This window comes from Neovison vison, chromosome 3 (assembly GCF_020171115.1).
Source record: "Neovison vison isolate M4711 chromosome 3, ASM_NN_V1, whole genome shotgun sequence".
Classification (NCBI taxonomy): domain Eukaryota; kingdom Metazoa; phylum Chordata; class Mammalia; order Carnivora; family Mustelidae; genus Neogale; species Neogale vison.
The window spans coordinates 34764037-34786752 of NC_058093.1; the positions used below are offsets into that span (position 1 = coordinate 34764037).

The 22716-nt window shown below is 36.7% G+C and overlaps 1 protein-coding gene across 2 annotated transcripts in view; it reads left to right on the forward strand.

Annotated features, from left to right (window-relative positions):
- The first annotated feature begins 1764 nt into the window (after window positions 1-1764).
- NYAP2 (neuronal tyrosine-phosphorylated phosphoinositide-3-kinase adaptor 2) overlaps window positions 1765-22716 on the forward strand; it is a 257207-nt gene continuing 236255 nt past the window's right edge. For both annotated transcript variants that reach the window (XM_044241717.1, XM_044241718.1), the window contains exons 1-2: window positions 1765-2408; window positions 10562-10799. In XM_044241717.1, coding sequence (XP_044097652.1) covers window positions 10579-10799 — 221 coding nt within the window. In that variant the 5' untranslated portion in view covers window positions 1765-2408; window positions 10562-10578. The remainder of the gene's footprint in view (window positions 2409-10561; window positions 10800-22716) is intronic.

The window sequence follows — 22716 nt, forward strand, 5'->3', positions numbered from 1 at the left end:
TTGTAAAGAGAGGGAAAGAGAGAGATGTGGCCTCTTCTCTTTCCTAATTAAATTCCCCTTCCTTCTTTCTTCTATTTAATCTTCCACGGTGTATGAAACAGATGTTCCGTTCTATCCAAAAAGTAGAAATAAGTGATATATGTGATTTGTTTTAGGAATGCACATTTGGATATTTGAAAACTGAAACTCTTATAGCAATGCACAATGTTTATTTTATTTTTCCCCAGATATTCCAAATTAAAAAAAATTTCAAGACTGTAGTACAGTTTCAGATAGCATTAAGAATCAGGAAGATAAACTTAAGTTTATTATTTTAGGGTCTGTTGGTGCATGAAAAATTACATTCAGATATCATATTGTTCTAAGAAATTAGCTATGAATTTAGACTTTGGGGACAATCCTTGGGAAAAATCAGTTTGTAAGTGAAAGTAATTAACAAAAAGAGTTACTGGGAAAAAATGTAGTGAAAAAATTCTACTGGTCACTATTGGATAAAATAATAAAGTCATACCCCCCCAAAAGCTTATTTCCTCCCTTATTTTAGTCCCATTTAAGCAGAAACTCATTTGTATTGTTACAATTGTCATAATACCAACTTACACAATAAAACATCCATATTATACTTCACTATACTTCTTACTCTGAGGAAAAATAGGTCAGATAAAAACTTAGAGCTTATGTGTGTATGTATGAATATACCTATATTCATATAAGTTATATTATATAACATGGCATATACGCATCTATTCAGCAGGCTTTTAAGAATGGAATGAGGAGAGTCCTCAGGAAATGTAGGAAATAGGATGACTTTAAATAATTTCAACAGTGTGTCTATAGGAGTCAGTGAGACACACACCAGAGTTAATGCACATCTTATTTTTATTAAAAAAAAAATAGCTCGCTCTCCGCCTGCAATCTTTATTCAACATACGTGTGTGCCTTGTATGTTCTTTCTAAGTGGGTTAGTTTTGTTCTCATGCCATGGGAGCAGGTGGCATGAAGCTGTTTTGATGAGGTTAAAAGGCTCCTCCCCTCTTTCCCCAAGCAGCAGCCCGAAGTACGTCAGCAGTAATTGTGTGCCTGGCTCAGCTATGCAGGGAGGGTGGAGGCAAAATTGATATCAAATAAGGGTATCAAACTGAGATCCCGATGTTCCATTTAAGTTGTTGCTCATTTTCATTAGCCATGCCAGGGGTGAAAAGCTTATCACTGAAACACCCTCTGTAGTAGGAACATTTATTTTGGATGGATTTCTATTTTTCTTCTCCATAAAGATTGAATTTGTGTTGTAGTGGATATCCATGAAGGGGTTTCTTTATCCTCTTTTTGTTTTATTATTTACTAATCAGGCTTCAGTTCAGACAGATAAAAGAGAGAGGTTATGTTGCCTGAGATGTGAGGACTTTAATGAGAATGGGAGGCCCCAGGGAGGCGAAATCCGAAGTAGAACGCTGCTGCTTTCGGGTTTCTTGTCATTTCTTCAGTTCCTTCTTCTCCTCCCGTTTCCAATGGGCCTAGTGAGCAGGAACTATCCAAGGTGCTAGAATGCTGGCAGCTTTGCCGTTCAATGCAGACGGATTGCAGAAACAGAGAAGAAAGATTACTGCTTATTTCAGAAGGTAGGTTCTTTGTTTCAGAATCCCTGATTAATCAGCAGCAGCATCAACAGACTAAGGCAGCTGGAGAGGAGAGAGAGAAGCAGGAAGGGAGGGAGTCAGGGGCAGGGAGGGAGGGAGGGAGGGGAAAGAGAGAGAATGGGAGAGAGAGCTGGTTGTCACGGGGGAGGGACGATGCCACAAGCTAGGCTGCTCCAAACCTTCTGTATGTAAGTGGCAATGAGAAAGAGCATCTTTTTGGCTGAAAGGAGACATTTAGAGAGGATGCTTCTGATTTTTTGTTTTCATTTATTTTTGTCTTCACAGAATATAATCAAATGAGGCACCTTAGCCAGCCTGGGTGATTGCTTTGAGTCTTGTAATCATCTGTGTAGCAAAGTGGGTAAAATCATTCAATTTCTTTCCTGCTGGACCTGGAAGGAGAGGGGCTGTGTATTCATCCCCACCCATTAGCTATGCCCTCTTTTCTCTGAATGTCGATTTAAGGAAGCAAGCACCTGTCTTCTGCCACCGTATCTTCCTAGCAAACTTTAAAGGCCATTTTATCTGATAGGAAGAACATCAAGAATGCTCTGATCTCTAGTGATGAAGAATCTGGGAATGGACACTTTTCCCATCCAGATACAATGCACTTTAATTGAAGAAAAACTGAGCTGAACTACAAGTCTATTTCTTATGGTGCTGGATTACTCCTACAGAACTGCCCTGAGACCGACCGCGAGAGAGGGCTCTGACAGACACAAGTCACCTTCTGATTATTGCACTTAGCTCTCCCCGGAGACTTAAATTTTGGTATGTATCTCATTTTTCAGATTCTCTAAGCATGCTAATTGAATCCAGCACTAAACAGACCAAGCAATCTAGCTATGAAATGGAATGAATTTTATCTGGGGATACTTAATGCTGAAGTTTGCATGTCTTATTTGGTGGAACAGAAATAAAGCCACAGCGAAGGCATCCAAGGCTTTAATAAGCCTCAGGCTATTTTGTACCCTCTTACTCACTTAGTTACATTATCACAGAAATGGTTAAACTAAATTTTCATTGGTATAATAAGCCATGTTAAATTATTAAATGTATTGAAAATATTTTCCAGGTTATTCATTGGCATTCACGTTGTGCATGCTAGCTATTTATCTGCTATTCCATATCATAAATATTTTACAACAGTCTCTCAGCATATTTGTGTCAGTCTAATTTTGCATTTTAAACAAACAAACAAACAAAAAACAACAACTATCAGACATACACCAAAGCTGAAACTGCTTCTTCCTAACTGAGTAGACATAAACCTCTTTGAGAAACATGTATTTTAATATCACTCGATATCAGGAAGGTTTCCTTAGTTTCATCACAACAAATATTTTCTGTAGAACTTTAAGAAGATTTGTTTCACTTGAGACACACACTTATTTTGTTGGGTGTCTCCATTTTAATTTTTCCAAGAACCAGAAATATTTTAAATACAAGAAATTTGTCTTCCCTAGCTGGAAGAACTATTACATGAAATAATGTTTTCCTTCTTATTAGTAAATTCTTAAGTTGTTTTGGTACCATAGGACTATATCTTTTTTTTTAAACATAGCCCCAAAAAAGGGAATCCAGTGTAAGAAGTTACACAGTGTAGTCTTAGTTATTTTAACATGCAAAAATTTATAACCAAGTAGTATGAAAGAATTACTTTAGAGCAAGGTGAAAATTAACTCCTGTCTTAATTCTTCACATATTAAATAATGTTCCAAGTTCTTTTCTATATTGTCAATTGGTAAACAGATTAACATGAGAATACGTGAGCCAGAAATACCAAAATTATTTTACTTCTCTGTGGAAATTGCAACATATGGTTGCCAACTCAGCAAAGAAGGGGACTCTGAAGGACATTGACAGTTTAGGAAATCAGTGAAAACTGACCTGAAAGAAAATACCATAACTTCACAAGGAACTATTGAGAGACCCAAGGACTTGAGGCATTTGCAAAGTTTAGAAAGAGAAGTGCAAAAATCCTAAAGAAAAGAAGGCTGCCTATTGTTACAAAAAAAAAAAAAAAAGTCATACCCTCTCAATTCAATTAGATGGTTTCCATTGCAGCTCCAGTCAGCAATTCATCATACTGACTATATCTACTTTGCAAATACTGCCTTGTAAGCGTCTGGAAACATTTGGCCAAAGGCTCAGAAAAGTACCTCAGCCATTGACATTTTGTATGAGTCCTTAATATTACTGGAAATGTGCTATCTCTTTAGACCATAGACAAATAGCACCATGACAACCTGGGAGTTGGGGGCCAGTGTCCGATTTATGATGCTACTCCATTAACATAATCTATGCCTATTTTACTCATTTTGGGAAGGGAGAGAGTCGAGAAAAACTCAACAAAGTAATCTGCTTTCTGAGAAAAAAGCAATCAGTGTCTTTGTAGTCACTTGAACAAGCTCTCGTGGTTTTAACTCTAATATTTCCCATTTTGGGCAGAACAGCTGCATTTTGATGAAAGTGAGAATAAGAAAATGAGTGTGACCATTTGTGGGGTTGAGCATAGGATTTTAAGCATAATTAAAGTGAAATGATTATTTATTTTTGACACATTATCAGAAGAAACAATTGTGATGTGGTTTGCACAGGTTACGAATTATAACCAGGCAATCTTGTGTTGATTTGATCCTATGTGAAGTCAGCAAATTTTAGAAATTAATTTGCATACATATTTTACATATGCATATGAAGCCTGATTATTTAAATACTTATATTTTGTCACAATGTGTTTTCAAATTGGTCTGAGTACATGCAGAAAATGGAAGAGATCTTTTTCCTCCTCTTGAACAAAAACAGCAAAATTGTTCAAATTTCCTTGGGAAACTTACCTGAATAAGTTGATCCTGCTGGACAAAATAGAATTCTCTATCTTGGGGAAGATGCAATGACTGGAGTAGGAGGGAAAATCAAATTTTAATAGTTCCAATTCTAATAACTTCTTCACAGCATTGAGACAGGTGTGGTGTGAAAAACCTCAGAAATAACTAAAGAAAGGAGCCTGGAACACTTTCCCTTATGCAAATCAAATGAAATACATAAATGTGAAATGAAGGTAAAATGCCTAATCTATCTACCAGAAAATTTACTCCCTTGTATGTATTTTGTTTTTCAGTCAAAAGAAAAAAAAGCAACACACAATTATAATAATAACAAAAGATAAACATTACAATATTCTAGCTATAACATTGTCTTATAGAGTTAACTGTTACCTAAAATTTAAGCTTCTTAACTTCAAGAACTGGAGAGCAGTTCTATCCCAAACAGCTGCTTTTTCTTCCTCTATCAGTCAGTAGATATGGCCAATATATGGATTAAAGGAGTTTTCACAACTTTAAATCTTAGAAAACCAAAGTTTTAGATGGAGAACAGTTCTATTTCAGGAATTCGGAATAAACAGTTTAAGAAGAGAAAGAACAGGCCCACACAAGAGCCAGTGGGCTAATTCATTCAGATGATACTAACAGAGTAGAACCCCACTTTTGGTAAATGGTGGCCAATGATCCATCAGAAAGCTCTGCCTGGTAAGTAAGTGAACACACCCACTTGAGCCAGTCCTTGCCGAACCAGAGTGACCGATGTCTCAGCACCTGAAGTTACACTAAAGGAGGAATTTGTTCTGGATTTTAAGAAAAGAGAAATACTTTAGCATGTATAATAAGATGGCATGCTTAATTTTTATCTGACCCTTTCTGTATGTCTTTTCTTCAACAACAGCCTGTAATTAATTAAATACCTTCTATACCATGGGGAACCCAATCTTGACACCAGTCAGTATAGTGCCACATTAAATATCTTCTGGTAAATTGAGGCTACCAAAAAAATTGATTTCTTAATTTACAAGGTAAAACTATATAAATACATGTTCTTAAAGTTTTTGCAAACACTTAATTCTCAAAAATGTGCTCTATTTTTTTTTTCCACTTTAACGTTGAAAGTCATGTAGTGTCTCAGCTTCTTGGGTTCTTTGGATGCAAGTAATGGGGACAGAAAGAGAAAAAAAAATAAGTGGGTTTTTATGTTTCTATGGATTCCATTTGGATACCTTTGTATGTGTAATAAATAGTTTTATTTCAGTGGAAACATTGTAAAGAAGTATAATGCTATTTTCAGCTCTAGGCTCAGCATGGATAAGGTACAGTGATGGTTTTACACAAAAGAAAATAAAGACATGGTTAATTCAATACAAAGTGAAATGCTTGTATTTTAAATATGGACCACAATCTCACCGGTTTAAATTGGTGCATTTTAGCTGAATAGAGTGAAATTTTAGGAAACATCATAATATTATATAAAATAGTCTTTGTGAAGGGTGTGGTCTACAGGGAATAAGTTACAAGAGTGAAAGAATAAAATAAAGATGAACAATTAACTATCCAGTTGTGTTTAAGCCAACATCTGTAGCTTTTACTAGAATGGCAATGATTTTAAATACAGTAATCTAAAAATCAAACAAAAGGAGGGTTTTATGAATGCACAATACAGCAGAGGAAGAAAGACATAAAGTGAAGATGTGAAGCTGTCTGATTTGTATGGGGATTCTGATTTCAGGTCATTTTAAGTGTTTTCCCAGGACAGTCCTAACACAGATTTTCAATATTAGCCACAATTTCTAAGAAAAAGAACACACACACAAATCTTATACTATTTGAGTCCATCACATACATTCTTATTAAAATCTATCTACCTTGTAGGTGAAGACCAAATATGTCAGTTTTCAACTAATGCTCTAGGGGGGGCTAAAATGTCTAAATTGTTAGGAGCAAAAATGGCTGTAGACATATACTAATTCAAATAAAGGCGATAACTGGAAAAATGCAAAACCAGAAGCTCCCTTCAACCTCGGTCACTTTGTTGTCACAAATGTACCACGCAGTCATTTGAGGTCTAATAAGAATCTCTTATTTATCACAGTAGGGCTAAATATGCTACCTAAAGGAGAAGGGTTCTTTTGCTTTTTAACTGTGGTCTCCCTAAGATGCCAACATTAGGAATTAAGTGCTCAAGACAAGCCTTTACAAAATACTTGCATACAGGATTGTCGTTCAGGGGCCAGAAATGAACTTGATTTAATACCCAGCAGTCAAAATGAAGCCAAGTTTTTAGTGGTATAGAGCATACCTTATTCAATATCTATCTTAGCCATAACTATAAATTTCTGAAAGACAAACAGATTTATGATCATACCTGACTGTGGGTTCTCACTACACAGAAATTGTAGCAGGTGTAATAAGACAGACACTTCACATCAAGTTCACTTTTCTTTAGTGAGGCCTAACCTTCCTTTAGTGAGGAGTGAAAGAATGAATCCGTTCATTCAGAGTTCAGGTGACTGAGAAACATCCTTTGGCTTGGAAGGGTGGAGACGGAGTGCTCGAGCTTCATGTTTCTTCTGTGCCAATTCCCTTATTTCCTAAGTGTAGAAAATGGGACAAAATGGATAAGCCATCTGTTTGCACGTATTTGGGTAGGGGCAAGTCTATGAATGCCTTCCATGACTCCATTTGCACATCTGTGACTAAGAACATCGAACTGCACTAAACATTCTATTCACTTATGTTCCAAAGTAAAAAAAAAAAAAAAAGTGTTTATCAAGGATTCAAGGAGTGATTACTAAACATCATCTTGGTCATGGTTAAGAATCGTGAAAATTATCTAATAGCAATGTTAGGTACTAATGATTATGCTCACATTTGAGAGAGACCAACCACCATTGCAGAAACATGGAAACTAAAGCTTTAGAGGATTTCATTAAATTACACAAAGTCAGAGAACTAGGGTTCCTTTCATTGGGATTTTCAGGACATACTGCTCAGTTATGTTATGCTCTTCAGGACTACCTAACTGTCCTCTGCCCTGCCCCCCATTACAAACTACCTTTTGGACAAAAGAGCAGAAAAGTGTGATGCTTAAATAGGGGTAGGTTTCAAGCCCATTGTTTATGTTTATTTTTGAAGGCTAGGTATAATTGTCATATAATTGTCATATAATTGTCAAAAAATGTTCTTTGTTCATCCTCAAAAATGGTGACCATAAATCATGATGAACCAATGAAAGCTACGACTGCCCTCTGAATCAGTGCCTTTGTCACACTGCATTGTGATTTTTTATTTATTATGCTTACGCACTGCAATGTGATTGTCTAGAAGGACACAGTTTTGCCATATCAATGCCTGGTTCATAATAGCTGCTCAAGAAATATTTGAATAGGGGTGCCTGGATGGCTCAGTCAGTTAAGGGTCTGCCTTTGGCTCATGGCATGATCCCAGAGTCCTGGGGTCCAGCACCCCACACTGAGCAAAGAGCCCACTGGAGAGTCTTCATCTCCCTCTGCCTGTCATTCCCCCTGTTTGTGCTCTTTCTCTCTCTCTCAAATAAATAAATAAAATAAAATAAAAAGAAATACTTGAATAAGTAAATAATTGTAAAATCAAATCCTTCCCTAGAACTAGATGACAAACATGATTATCATATTCATCGGATTTCATCATCTATAAGTTTTACTAGGTTTTATGGTTGATTTTTGTTCCTTAAATTTTTACCTCAACTTTAAAAAAAAATCTTATGGTACAACTTTCCATAGTATGAATATTTTATGATATTATTGTTTAAAACTGTCTTGGAATAAACACAATTTAAACTCTAGCCCATTGGAAAAGACCACTTAGAGAAATAATTAATTTTTGAAAGGACCCAATTAACCTTCTTAATATTTGGAATACAGAAGCTGTATAAAGAATGTCTGGTGTCATTTGTATGGGAGGAACTTTTAAGGGAAGAAACACAAATTTGGGGGCAGTACCTGTCATAATGAGATATATTCAGTTTTGCTCAAGGGCAAAGTGGGAATGTTCCTCTTCCACCCTGAGGCATTATCTCTGGAATCCTTGTAAGACTGACTTGGCTCACTTAACTATGGTAGAATTAATTGCCATAAAGTTATACAGATCTTTTTTTTTTTTTTTTAATCCAGGTACACCTAGTGCTGGAGTCTTTGGTAGAAATAAATTCTCAATAATGGTAATGCTTCAGCCTTCTGAGAGTCATGCTCCTTTATTATTTTTTCTCCAGAAAATTGTAGTTGTTTGTTACAGTAATTTCTTATTTCTATATATGCCTACCACTTGAGCATCTACACTCATGGACTGATATTATAATACAATTCAATTATGCTAGAGAATTGGAATTATAAGATCATTTCATTTGCCAACCCATTATGGTTTAAAACCAAACCAAACATAATAAAACCTAACATAACAAAAAAGAAATCATGAGTCAACAAACAACTTCTATATTCTAGTTTCAACAATTTCTTACAGATTGGATAATAAATCTTTAAATTCAGAGTGGGACTCAAATAACATATGAATTGACTGACAGCTGAAATGCTAATAAACTCTGATAAGAAGTAAAGTTTCTATAGCTGCCATCCAGGTATGGAACATGATTATACTTGTGAAAAAATCAAAATGAAAATGAATCGTAATGGAAAAAACGAAAGTCTAGGACATCTACTTTAGATAGTTGGGCTGATATTTTAAAAATGCCTTTCTGAGCCTTTTAAAGAAAATAAAAGATATAGATATAATTTATAATTTTAAATGGCCAACATTTTTTCTGTTAATGATTTTGCTTTTGATTTTACAATCTGACACAATTATACTAGTTTTTTATACAACAGTGAAGATGCAGTTGAGGACAGTAAGCCTTATCAAGCTGGAAGGGTAAAGTACTTATCTTGTATGCAATTAATTAATTGAACTTCAGTTCTATTTTTGATTGATTAAGACACCATTTCTTTATCCCCTGGCTTCATTGATTTCTATGATTCATTGGATTCTTCTACTTCAGGGCACCCTGATTTTCATTGCCTGATGGTTTTCCATCACCCATCTATCTAGGCACATATACACATTTGACATCACCACTGCTGCCAATCTTCTACCTGTACTTTTATTATGATAATGTTAACTAACATTATTATATGCTTAGTATTATTAAACTCTACACTAATTTTTTTATAGCATCACCTCTCTAAATCATTACATTAGCAGGAGGTAGAAGTTATTATTTCCATCATTTTGTAGGTGAGCATCATATGTGTGTTGGTTGGAATTCTTATGCTTTGCTGTGTTTTGATATGATTATGGTTTTTCAGTAATTTGTCCTATGGTTTGGGTTTTTAAACCTTCATGCAGCAGTGATAATTGTAGTTGTTACTGCTTGAATTACCAGACTGGTGAGGATTAATGTGATCTTGGTGACCTACGATATTTGAGTCATTAAATAGGAAGTCATGATGGAGCACCATTTTGGGAAATAATGTTGGATCACAAAGGGATTATTTCCAAAACATATTATATTAGAAATGTGTATTGCCTTGATTGCTGGTTATGTTTTGCACAAATGGATTAGGTTTGTAGATCTTAATTTAAAATTATAAGGAAAACACACACAATAAGAAAGTTTGTTCCAAATAATTATATCGTTCTACTTGAAATTGAGCAGAGAAGTCTTTATAGCAATTAGAAATAAATGAAGCTTGGATCTGATATATCTTATTGATATAAGAACACATTTCTGAGAAACAAAATCATGATGCTAAATACATAAACCAAGCATTGATGTTGGCACACTGTATTTGTATGCTCATATTACCTTTCAGTGTGAGAGATTTGGCCTTTGATGTGCTAATTTTATTGGTTTGAGGGGAGTATTTACTACTACACCAACATTCATTTAATATTTACTTCAAATACACTTCATGGTTTGTAATTTCTAATGAGACATTTTCTCTAAATGGATTCTACCATAATTATTAGAGCTTTGGACTGACAAGATATTAGGGTGAATATACAGTGCCTTGCTTTTTATCTTCACCTTTGATAAAGGTAAAATGTGTTCTCATCTTACAGGAAGTGTTCCTTTTTACATGATACCCTCCAAGATGATGAGTTCTAATACTGAGGAAGACCCTTTGGACACATTTCTCCAATATATTGAGGATATGGGGATGAAGGCCTATGATGGCTTGGTTATTCAGAATGCATCAGACATTGCTCGAGAGAATGACCGCTTGAGAAATGAAACCAACCTGGCGTACTTGAAGGAGAAGAATGAAAAACGCCGAAGACAAGAAGAAGCAATAAAACGGTAAATATAAACAAAGTATTCTGAATCTTGCATACACAAGGAAATCGGTCAGTTCTGCAAAGCCTATGATGTTGTCACATGGTCAGGAAGTGTATTTACCACAATTAGGCTGGGTGAGACTGTGAAATTGGCACCTCAACTATAACAGAAACACAATTCACCCAACTCACAGGACTCTTGCCTTAGTTAACAAAAGTTATTTACTGGTGTGTTGTGCATATGGAAGTACATCTGGGACTGGGAAAGAATTCAGTTCTCTTTAATATAAGCTCATACAAAACAACCTCTTGATAAAAGCCCAAGGGAACACATAAACATTTTCAGAGTCGATGTTCGACGAAAGACTCCACCTTAGTTAATGGTCTTTGTTTATAGTTCTTACTTTATAATAGTGCTTCTTCTTAGATTATAAAAAGACTCATCGATAATTAGAATCAAATGAGTCTCTGAAGGCAAGGGGAACCCTCAGTGTGCTCTCTATGCAGTTTTATGACTATTACATATCTTTTCTGGTACCAAGTGCCCCAGGTTTGTTGAAATGAAATGACTTTTATACTGCAAAACCTACAGCTACAAGCAAATAAGTGCCAGATTACAGCTTTTAAATTGAGGCTAAATTTCCTGGGGGCACTGAAACCCAAAGAAGGATATACATCTTTTGATTTTCCAAAGAACGCCATAGTGTTTCCGGCATATGTGTTTGTGTGTGTGTGTGTGTGTGTGTGCACGTACAATAGGGGTACTGGTAGAGGCATATTGTGTTATACAAAGTCTTATTTCTTCAATAATGTCTATTTACTAAGTGTGATGATTCAAAATTTGGAAAATTAATCCATATTAATTAGCTGGATACTAAATAATATTAGTTAAGCTATTTGGATATTTGGTGGATTTTTCATCTAATTGGACATTAATACTTTGCTTACTCCTGTGAACAAACAATATGATATTAGGGAATAGAAATTATTATTTTAATGAACTATTTATTCTTATAATGAAACTAGAGAAGCATGCACTACTTTAATCATTTAATGGCAAATAACTTCATATGAGAGGTTTGAGAGAAAGAGAGAATTGGAAACCAAAAAAGGAATTGTTATAGAGAATTATTTTGAAAGAGTGTTATCTTTTTATTTTGGACTATTAAAATGGAAATCTATGCATCACCAGGTATAAAGAGGTTTGTGAAGTTACCTATTTGATAAACATTGTCATGACTGCATACATTTAAGCCAATACATTGTTGGGGACTATGTTATTTTTTTATTTCTACCCAATTTTAGTTGGTATCGATGATTCCCCTCTAGAATATACTAAACACCCTTTCTTCAGGACAATTTTTCCCCTTGGGAAGTAATTCAGATGGACTTCTGTGTGTATGCAAGCTTTTTGTTTTTTATGAGACTGGGTTTTCTAAAATTCATAACAAAAAGGATAACCCACATTGTCTTCTAAAACAGCTTCATCTCTAAAATGAAAGTTTTCCTGATTTTGGCATTAAAACTCAATCATTCATTCTTTCCTTTAACCTTAAAAATAGAATTATCTGCAGAAGTTTCATTAGATTTTTCAAAGTACTTAAGTGTGCTTATCACTGTGCTATTAACTTCTGTCTTTCATCAACAACCTTTAGAAGGGTTCTATCTAAAGATATTAAGACAGTGGACTGATCTTCAAATTGAACTCTGACTCCTCCCTGAAATAAGGATTAGACAAAGAGATTTAATCCTGGTCATAAGAAATGACACTGATCCCGGTCAGATAGATAGGACTCCTCACATCTGAGGTCAAGGTGATTCAAGGCCAGAGGCAAAAAATGAATGTAATAAGCACCATGACTGCTGTATCCAAACTACAGTGTAAGTTTCATGAGCAGAATGATCCCATTTTTCTATACAGTTCTTCCAGCAGGATCTAAAGCAGGTCTATTTTTCAATAAACATTTGCTGTTAAGTGATTGGAGAAATACATCTTAAAATTTTGCTAAGTGCCAGGCAGTGTTCAAGACCTTGAGGAGACAGCAATGAATACAACAAAGTTCCTGATATAAGGAAGCTACATTCTAAGAGAAGCGACAACACTAAACATAATTATATATAAATAAATATAACAGGTGGTAAAACAAACTTGGTAAAGAAGATAAAAACAGAGCCCAGGGAAGGCTCCTTAAATGATATTTGAGACATTGGAAAAGTGCTGCCAGATATGTGAGGTATATGGCTATTGGCAGGAAGAGAATTCTAGGCAGAGGGAATAGCAAGTTTGATGTGTTCCAAGCAGAGGACAGGGTGTCACACAGTGACCAAGGCAAGGAGTGGGGGAATATAAGTCTAGACTGGTAGAAGGCCACCAGATAATGGAGAGCTTTATAAGATTTTGTTTTATTCTGAAGGAGAAAACAAAATTCGCTGAAGATTTTTGAGCAGAGGTGTGACCTGTTTTAACTGAACCTTTTTATTGGGGTTATTCTTGCTTCTGTGTTGAATAGATGGTTGGGGTATGGCTAAGTGTAGGAAGTCCAGAGAGACAGCCTTTGCAGTAATGCAGGTGAGAGATGATGGTGACTTTGACTTGGGTGGTAATAGAAAAGGTGGCATAAAATGATCAAATTATCGGCACCGTCAAAATTTTCTAATTGATGAGATAGAAGAGTTGAGTAAGAGAAAAATAAAAACAAACAAAAAGATGGCTTTCAACTTTGTTTTGCTGTTGTTTTATATGCATGTGTGCATATGTGTTTTGCTTGGTCTTTTGCCTGAAACATGAGAAGAATGATGTTTTCATTTAATGAAATGGCAAAGACAAGATGAGAAGTTTGAGCTAACTGTTGAAGGAATAAAAGCTCAGCTTTGGTATCCCAGTTTTGTGAGCCTTTTTGGATGTTCAAGTGGAGAATCTGGATCCAGTATTTATGGTAAGATCGAAGCTAGAGGTATAAATATGAGGGTCATCATAGTCTATAGATTTCAAGGCATGAGTCTAGTTGAGTACACTTAGAATCTAAAATTAGGGAGGGTTGGAAGAAGCACCCCTGACCCTTCCCTGGGGCACCTGACTGCTTACATGATAGGAACAGTAGAAGAATCCAGGAAGAACAGCCATGAGAGTGGGGGGAAACCATGAAGGAAGGTGATAACTCAGATTGACGTCAGAAAGGTGATTAAAGAAGATAGATTTTTATGAATGGATCAGCTAAGTTCAAAACCTGAGAATTGATGCCTCTTCCCACATTGGTGTTATTGATAAGAACAGTTTTGGTGAAGGGCTAGGGACAAAACCCAATGAGATTATATTCATGAGAGAGTGGGAAGAAAGGAAGTGAAGCAAAATATAGAGAACTATTTTGAGGGCTTTAAAGCCTAAAGAAATTCAAAAATATGGAGAGTGGTTGCAGTGGAAAGTGGGGTCTTTGGTACTTTGTTTTTCTATATATTTCCTTTAAGAAGAGAGAAAACTAGCTTATTTAAACGGCTGATATGAATGGTTACAATAGAACGGGAGATGCTAATGGCTTAGGAACAAAAAGGAAAAATCACTGTGATTATGGACTTGAGTAGGCAGGAAGGGTTAGGATGTAAGGCATCTTGGAAAAAAACATAGACTGTTCAGCCATCATAGGAGAAAAGATGGCCCAAGGTAAGGATGGCTGAATGAGACTGAATGAATGACTAACCATCAGGACAAGGTCCTGAACCTGGTTCATCTTATTCCAAACACTGCTGTGTTACTGCTTCTCTGGATGTTCATGTGATAGGATTTGAAGATGTGGTATGTGCCTCTATCGGTAACTCTACGCACTCTTTCCCAGGTCCACGCCTCCACAAGTTTTTCTGGAATCCTAATTTAAAGTGTAAATATCTTTGGAAAGGACAAAATGCTAGCAAAACCTCCTAAATTTTTAAGACTTCTAAATGTCTTTCTTTCCCAAAAGCATGGCCCATGTACAACATGAGGATATATGGATCTCTGGATATTGTTGGGGGTTGGGGTTTGAGAGAGAAATATCAGCAGAGCCAAAAATTCAATGATCAGACAGGAAGAGGGGCCCAAAGATCTCACATGACTCTGTGCCAGGGCTGACTGTGGTTCTCTTAAGTTATCCCCTCTCATTGTGTCCACTGTAATATCCAAATCAACCTTATTTTGTTCATATGGTGACCAGTATTTTGGGATTCTGACAGTTGAAAGCACAGTGATCTTTTACTTTTCTTGTAGTACATTTTTGGAATTACTTCAATTTTCTTAATAGAAAATATGCTTTTAATATTTTTTAAAACCTCCTAGCAAGATTCTGGTCATGCAAGCATTTTGGGGTTTCAGGGTTGGCAGCAAAAGCAGAATACTCACATCTAAATTTAACACATATTTAATATTTTTAACATGTAATTTATGTCCAGTTGTAAACAAAATTTTATATGACATTAGTTAATATAGCTTAATCAATTAAAATTCTTTAACATGTCTGCTGAATGACTTCTTTAATATATGCTGTGATTTAATATATGGGATATACATGCTGAAAATCTAAAGATGGGGCATGTTTGACCTTGAAAAGGCATTGATGATAATTCTCTGTGAAATATGCCAGTTGCAATTTCAGAAATGTGCAGACTGCCAAGGATTGCTTAAAAAATGGAAATAGGATTTCATATGATTGACCTTCTGGATCACATATGTGCCGAAATGCCTTTTGTGCTGAAGCTGGGAGGCTTAAAACACTGAGCTCTCAGAAAAAGAATATCCTCATCACTTTCTCAGTGTTGTAAGTCACTTAAGCTTTCTGAGTCCAATTCCTTATTTTTAAACTAACTTGAGCCCCCTGTCACTCTTAACTTTCTGGTATCTTTACTTCCGTTTCTCAAATGGGATTTTATTAAAAGGCTTGTGGGGAAAATTCTAAATAAATAAAAACAGTGATCCGGTTAGTGTTGTTTTTTTTTTTTTTTTTTTTAAGCAGCCCCAAATAACATTTGATGAGAACGAATGGGAAAGAAAGACCAAAAGGAGAAAAGTTAATGGAGAATGAAAAAATTATTTCAGTAGCTCATCGTTTCTGCTATTTTAAATCCTAATGGCTTTGTGCAGGCACTGTTAAATGAGATTTACTTTTTATTAAAAAGCCTGTAAGAAAACAAACACTCAAACCCTACAGCTTCCAACAAGTGAGCTCACTTGAGGGGGGTTACAGAAACATAGTGTGTCATGTGCAGGGGTGAAAAGAGATGTTTAAGAAACAGGGATGTTGAACCGCTGATGGAGCACAGGACCAGACATTAAGGGAGGCAACTTACCAAAGAGAACAGAATCTGGCCACAGACATGTTGGAAAGGCAGTGCCTGAGTGTGCCTGTGAACATAAGGCCAGTTTCGGAAGTTCACTATGTATAGGTAAAGACTTATTTAGGATTCACTGAAGAGGAGAGGCGATCAAAAGAGCATCTGGTATACCAAGACCACATTGAGGTTTGAGGCTTCCTTTCAAGTGAATTTTTCTCTCTGGATTCTGGAGCTTGTCCCAACACTGTCTACTTTTACTATTAGCCACAGAATTTTGAAAACAATATAGACAACATCCTTTTAATAAAAAGCAACAAGAAAATGTGTTTCCAGTACATGTTTCTCTGAGTGTGTTTTCTGTTATCCGACTGGGTTGGATTTCTTTTTTTTTTTTTTTTTTTTCTCTAATGAAACAAATGTTACATTAGTGAAATTCTCCCAAACATTGCAAGTCTGGAAGACAGCTCTCCACTAGAGCAAAGTGATTCTGTCACAAAGGACTACTTAGGCTGATTAGGAACATCTCTGTTCCCTGTGGATGCCCTCAAGGGACCTATACGAGGTTATATTTCCTCTTTAAAAGTGACAGTAAGAAATGGAATTAGATTACTTAGAGCTCCTTTAAAAAAAATCCATGCAATTGCATATTAGTATGTATACATGGAAGCTATTTATATTTGAAGGTTTCAGTATTTCTGGTAGTCAAAGAGAAACAAAGGGCCTTTAAACCATGGAGGAAAAACAAATAAAAATAAAAATAAAGAAAGTATTTATTATTCTTTTTCTAAAACATTGTTATTTAAAAAGCAAATGATTCTAATACCAGGGTTTTGAATTGCTTAATATTTTAAATGATTAATCAAGACATAATTACACAGATAACTCTTATTATAAGTGAAATGTTAACATTACATAAATCCTCTCTAGGTAGTTATGGCTTCTGAAATCGTACTCATGATTTGTGGCAAGACTATATGGAAGTAGAGAGCATTTGCTGAAGTGCATTTTTGTGAGTGATCTATCCATTCAGTGCCATATGAATACCTACTTTGGTCATGAATAGATAATCTCATTGGGTTTATTTAAATTGGAGGTATGTAGAAAAATGAAATACCCTCTTTGTGTATCAAAACAGAGGTTGAAACACCATTGCTCAGGTGAGTTGAGGACAGTTAAATGAACCAGGGTTCAGAAACCGAACTATGTCAACTCTTAAAAATACTAAATGTAAAATATTCTACCTCTAGCCTTAAAATATTTAGAAAGACTCTATAGCTAGTGTAGAAATACTCTACAGTTAGCGAAAGCGCCTATGCTTAGAGCCCAGGAAACAAACTCAAAAAATCCTCAGCCATAATCCTATCTAGAATGAAATTCAAATCTGCAGCATGTCAGGGTCTTGCTGGACTGCATCAGCTGATCTGATCTGATGTGAATTTCTGACCTAATTTTGCTGTAGGACTCAGTGCTCAGGCAGAGAAAACAAGGTTAATGTGTTGATAAGGGGGTGAGATTAAACAGCAGACAGTATCTTAATAACCCTCTCTAATTTCAGCTTCCTCTTGTGCTTGTGATTAATTCCAATCACTTTTGTATTAATCATTTCAAGAAACCTCAAGCTGCTTTGCTTGTTTTTATGTTAAAATCATGCATCCAGATTTCCTCTCTCTCTTTCTCTCTCTCTTTTTTTTCAAAGATAAACAAGATATCCAGATAATGGAGTAATTTTGGTTAAACACCAAATGTATGGGGAGATTTTTATTCATTGAACCATACAACCAGAAGACAGAATTCAATAATTCACCTTCTCCATCCCTCACTGGTTGCTCTTTATTGAGCCAGAAGTCAAATCTACAAGGCTGATCCTAAATAAATTGATTTATTGAAAGTGTTCCATGTTTTGTTTTGTTTTGTTTTTCAGTGCTGGTGGGGAAAGTTAATATTAATGAGCATATATCTAGGGACAACACTCATGCCCATTAATATTAACTCTCTCCACTTAGCCTAAGGACATCACATTGGTCCATTCTGGCCCTTGTGCCTGTTCACTGTGTAAATCAAAGTGCTATCTGTTCTTCTAGCCTGCCATCTTCAGGAAGGGTCACCACAGTCCTAATATGATTAATACAAATATTAGTAGCATTCATCTATTTACAATTTACACTGCCTCCATATTTGTAATGAAGACGATTTTAAGTTTTTCATTCAGTCACCTGCTGAGACAGATTAGAAGCCACAGAAAGAGGGGCCTTTTATGGCTCATTTAAGATAAGCCTCCTTCTCGGGGTGCCTGGGTGGCTCAGTGGGTTAAGCCCCTGCCTTCGGCTCAGGTCATAATCTCAGGGTCCTGGGATCGAGCCCCACATCGGGCTCTCTGCTGAGCTTCCTTCCTCTCTCTCTGCCTGCCTCTCTGCCTACTTGTGATCTGTCTGTCAGATAAATAAATAAAATCTTTAAAAAAAAAAAAAAAAGATAAGCCTCCTTCTCCTCTTCATCTGCCTTCTTGGGAGCTTTTTATGCTTGTGGTTGTTTTCATCTGAATTAGATTCCGGACCTAGCCCTGACTGTAGATTTTAAGAATCTTAGTATGTATTCCGTATCTGAAATAAATAGACAGATGTTGGCAAAGGAGGGCTTTCAGAACATAACCCCACATGGGTCAGTCGGCATGAGGATTAAGCTTTCCTAATGCTGAGGAAATTGCAGCAAAGAGTAGACCTTCCAAACATCCAAACCTACGGCCACCCGAATGATCGAAAAGATACCGTTTGGAAAATTTCAGGTAATCTTTTTTTTTTTAGAAGTAATGCTAAATATTTAGAGATGGTTATAGATTAATTAGGCAATAGCTTTCAGCCCAGGGCTGTTTTTTTATACTCTTCTGGCCCTCAGAGGATAGTCTCAATCTTTAACTAAACATGGCCTTTGTGAAATGTTCAAAAATCCAGATAAGGGAAAGAAATTATGACAGAGCAAGGCTATGAGTCAGAGGATTTTTTAGCTACTAAAAATGCACTATGGCTAAGAGAACATGTCTAATGTAGCAAATGAAACTGCTAGAGACTGAGTATGCTAATAAAATAGCTCCAAGGCTCTGTCCAACTCTGACTTAGCCTGAAGAAAACATCTTCATTATGAATTTATAGGTCACCTTGAAATTAATTTTAATCATGATTTGATAGAAGGAAAATTAAGCCCCCCTCCCAAAATGGATTTTCACTTCAAATACATGTCTCTAGTTAAAAGCTGTTCTCAATAACGCTCATATTTAGAAATACATGAGAAATATCCATGTCCGTCCTAGAATATGACTATAACTAGCCAGCCAGGAAGCGGGGGGAGGGGGGGAGCAAACTACTTTTTTTTTTTTAAGACACCACTTTCAATAGGATATACAAGGAAGATGCTTTAAAAATAAAGACCAGCATTTAAAATTCATTATTTTAATTAGTAAATTGCATTTTAGTCTTTGATTTGAGGCTAAGTATACCACTCAGCATAACGTGATGGTTGAATAAGAAATGAGGTTGTTCAGCAATGAAGAGCATTACCAAGGAGACGTCTTGATTTCCTATCAGGGTGTGTGTGTTGCTTAGCTATTTTGTTTCCACGGGAATTTTTTTGAAAAGCATTTATTGAACATCTATTTCACGGCTTGCATTGTTCTAGATGCTTGGGATGAAGCGACGAAGTCATAAAAATATTTGCCTTTGTGGATTTACCATCTTGTGGGGGTAGAATGAGGGAGACAGACAATAAGCTAGTGAAGTATAGAGTAACTTAAAATGTGATGTGTCTGTGAAGAAAAGTAAATCAGGGCATTGGAGGCCAGGGGTCTGGGGAGAAGGCAATTTTACACAGATTGGTCAGGGAAAGGCTCACAGAGCAAGTCACATTTGAGGGAAAAAGCTGTGTTCTAGGATGAGGAAACACCCAGAGAAGATGTCTTGGGTGGGAGCCTTTCTGGCACATTGGAAGAACTGACCGGAGGTGAGTGTGATTGGAACGGGGCAAGTGAGATCAGAAGGAACGAGGTCGGATCTGGACACAATATGGATGTCACTGTCAGGACTCTGGTTTTTACTCAAGTGAAGCGAGATGAGAAATCATAGCATTTCAGGAGGAAAAATGCCCTATCTGACTTCTGTAATTAAAAGGAGGGTCATGCTAGAGACAGAAGCTGGAGCATCAATTGGGAGGCTATGAAAACAAAACATTTATGAGGAGGGAGATGTTGGTGTGGACCAGATGGACCAGGGAGATGTGGTGGAATTGGACATTGTGAAGGCAGAGTGGATGGAATGTGGTGACAGGTTCCATGTGGGGTTGGGAACAAGGTGGAAGCATGGCATTCCCATGAACTAGGATGGCAGGAGAGCAGACGAAGGGTTTTGGTGAGAAGGATTTTGGATGTACTGAGTTTGATATGTTCATTAGGCTTCCAATGATTTGTTGATTTTTGTATGAATTAATGTTTCCTTTTTGATAATTTGTAGGTGAGAGATAGCATAATTTTATAGAAGTTTGAAATACTTTTATAAGACTCTAAAAGTTATACAGACACAAGCATTTAAGTTTGAGGACAGATTTTTTTTTTTTTTTTTTTTTTTAGTGTTTATTCAGAGGAGAGCAAGTACCACAGATTAACCACAGTGAATGAACAATTGCCTTGAGGTCTCTCTATTGTGCAGAGTTAGTGGAGTTAGTGATCTTGATTCTGAGAGCGACATGATCCACTCTCAGACACTTTGCAGTTTAGTGCAGAGTTAACAAGCTCTAGTCCTATCATTTAAGAATCAAGACAAAAAGCATGTAGGTGTAGGCCTGCCTAATACTTGGTAATTTGGAAGAGAAAAAAAATGCTCCGAGGATGGGTTGATTCAATTATTAACATTGGTAATATCCACTTACTACCTTATTACAACGACAGAGACATAGATAATTAGTTTGTTAACTGATGCACACAAGGCACTTTTTCTGTTCTTGGGTATGACAACAAACTAGCAGATGATTATCTCATTGTAAAAAGACAAATTAGAGTAACACTGTGTTTGGGGGTGGGGTACAGGGGAGCATAACTGAGTAGTGGAAAAATCCTGGGACACAGACAAAAGTAGGAGGGGTAACTATCTTTCCCAGCTTCAGTGAGACCCGTAAAAAAGTTCCTTAATTCTCTTCTTTTCTTTCTTTTTTTTTAAATATTTTATTTATTAATTTGACAGAGATCACAAGTAGGCAGAGACACAGGCAGAGAGGAGGAAGCAGGCCCTCTGCCAAGCAGAGAGCCCGATGTGGGGCTCGATCCCAGGACCCTGAGATCATGACCTGAGCCGAAGGCAGAGGATTAACCCACTGAGCCACCCAGGCGCCCCTAAAGTTTTTTTATTTGAGAGAAAGAGAGAGTGAGAGAGAGCATGAGAAAGGAGGTCAGAAGGAGACGCAGACTCCCTATGGAGCTGAGAGCCCAATGTGGGACTCGATCCCTAGACTCCAGAATCACGACCTGAGCTGAAGGCAGTCGCTTAAACCAACTGAACCACCCAGGTGCCCAAAAAAGTCCCTTAACTCTTAAGGTTAAGTTTATTCATTTGGTAATTAGAAATAACAACATTCACCTTTTTGTAGTGATCAGAGGAATAAAGATACAATACACATGAAACAGCTAGTGGAGTAGCCAACACATTGTTGCTGCTTAGAACTGATCATTGATATTGTAAGGGCCTATTTAGCCAGAGCAGCCCCACCCTGGCTGAACTGCCATATTGTTGTAAAACTTAAATTGGCTCTGCCCCTTACCCACAGGGGAACTTACTAAAAACAAGTCCCGGAAACCAGTCCCAGGTAACAAAGTCCAAATACAAGGGTGGGTCAGGCCAGGTGGAGGTATTCAATCAGTGGGGGCGCACACGGTCTCCTAGCTACCAAGGAGTATGGGCCCCCGCCATTTGGGATCCTTTTGGTGCCAATCCTAACCAAGGTGTGATAGGCTAAATCAAATGTCTACTAGGGTAAATTGTAATTCAATTGGTCACCTAGTATCACTGTAGAGTTTCCTGTGTGTGTTACAATTTCATTGGCCGCCTCTGTGTGGCCAGGCCCAACCACATGGCCTTTGCTCTATAAAAGTTAGTCTGGAAAGCAGGGAGAGGTCGTCCTCTGTAAGGGGCAGCCCCGACTAGTCTGTTTGATGGTCGATCTGATTCTTGATGCTTGGCATGAAATAAAGCTTTGCTTGACCTTCGCTTTGTATCAGTCTCACTCCTTTAATCACGGACCCATTATTTGGGTACCCATTTTTGCGGGCACCTAACAATATTGTTGTTAGAATTAGTATTATTATTACTATTACTGCTTTTACCATCATCATTATCACCTTCATCTTTATTACATAATATGCTTATATTAATAGTGACATGACATCATGTCCAAAAAGGTTCTGCCTCCCTTTAGGGTAGAAAGCAACACAGGGAAAGAAACAAGTTAGCTTTGTTGTTAGCTTTGAGAAAGTTGTTAGCTTTGAACATTTGCAAATGGCAAGTGTACTCAGGCCCCCAAATGTGAATTTCCTATTTTATCAATCTGTTTCATCTTCTTGATGTGCACACATTTTTGTTCTTTCTCCTAAAGTTGTTAAAGTTATA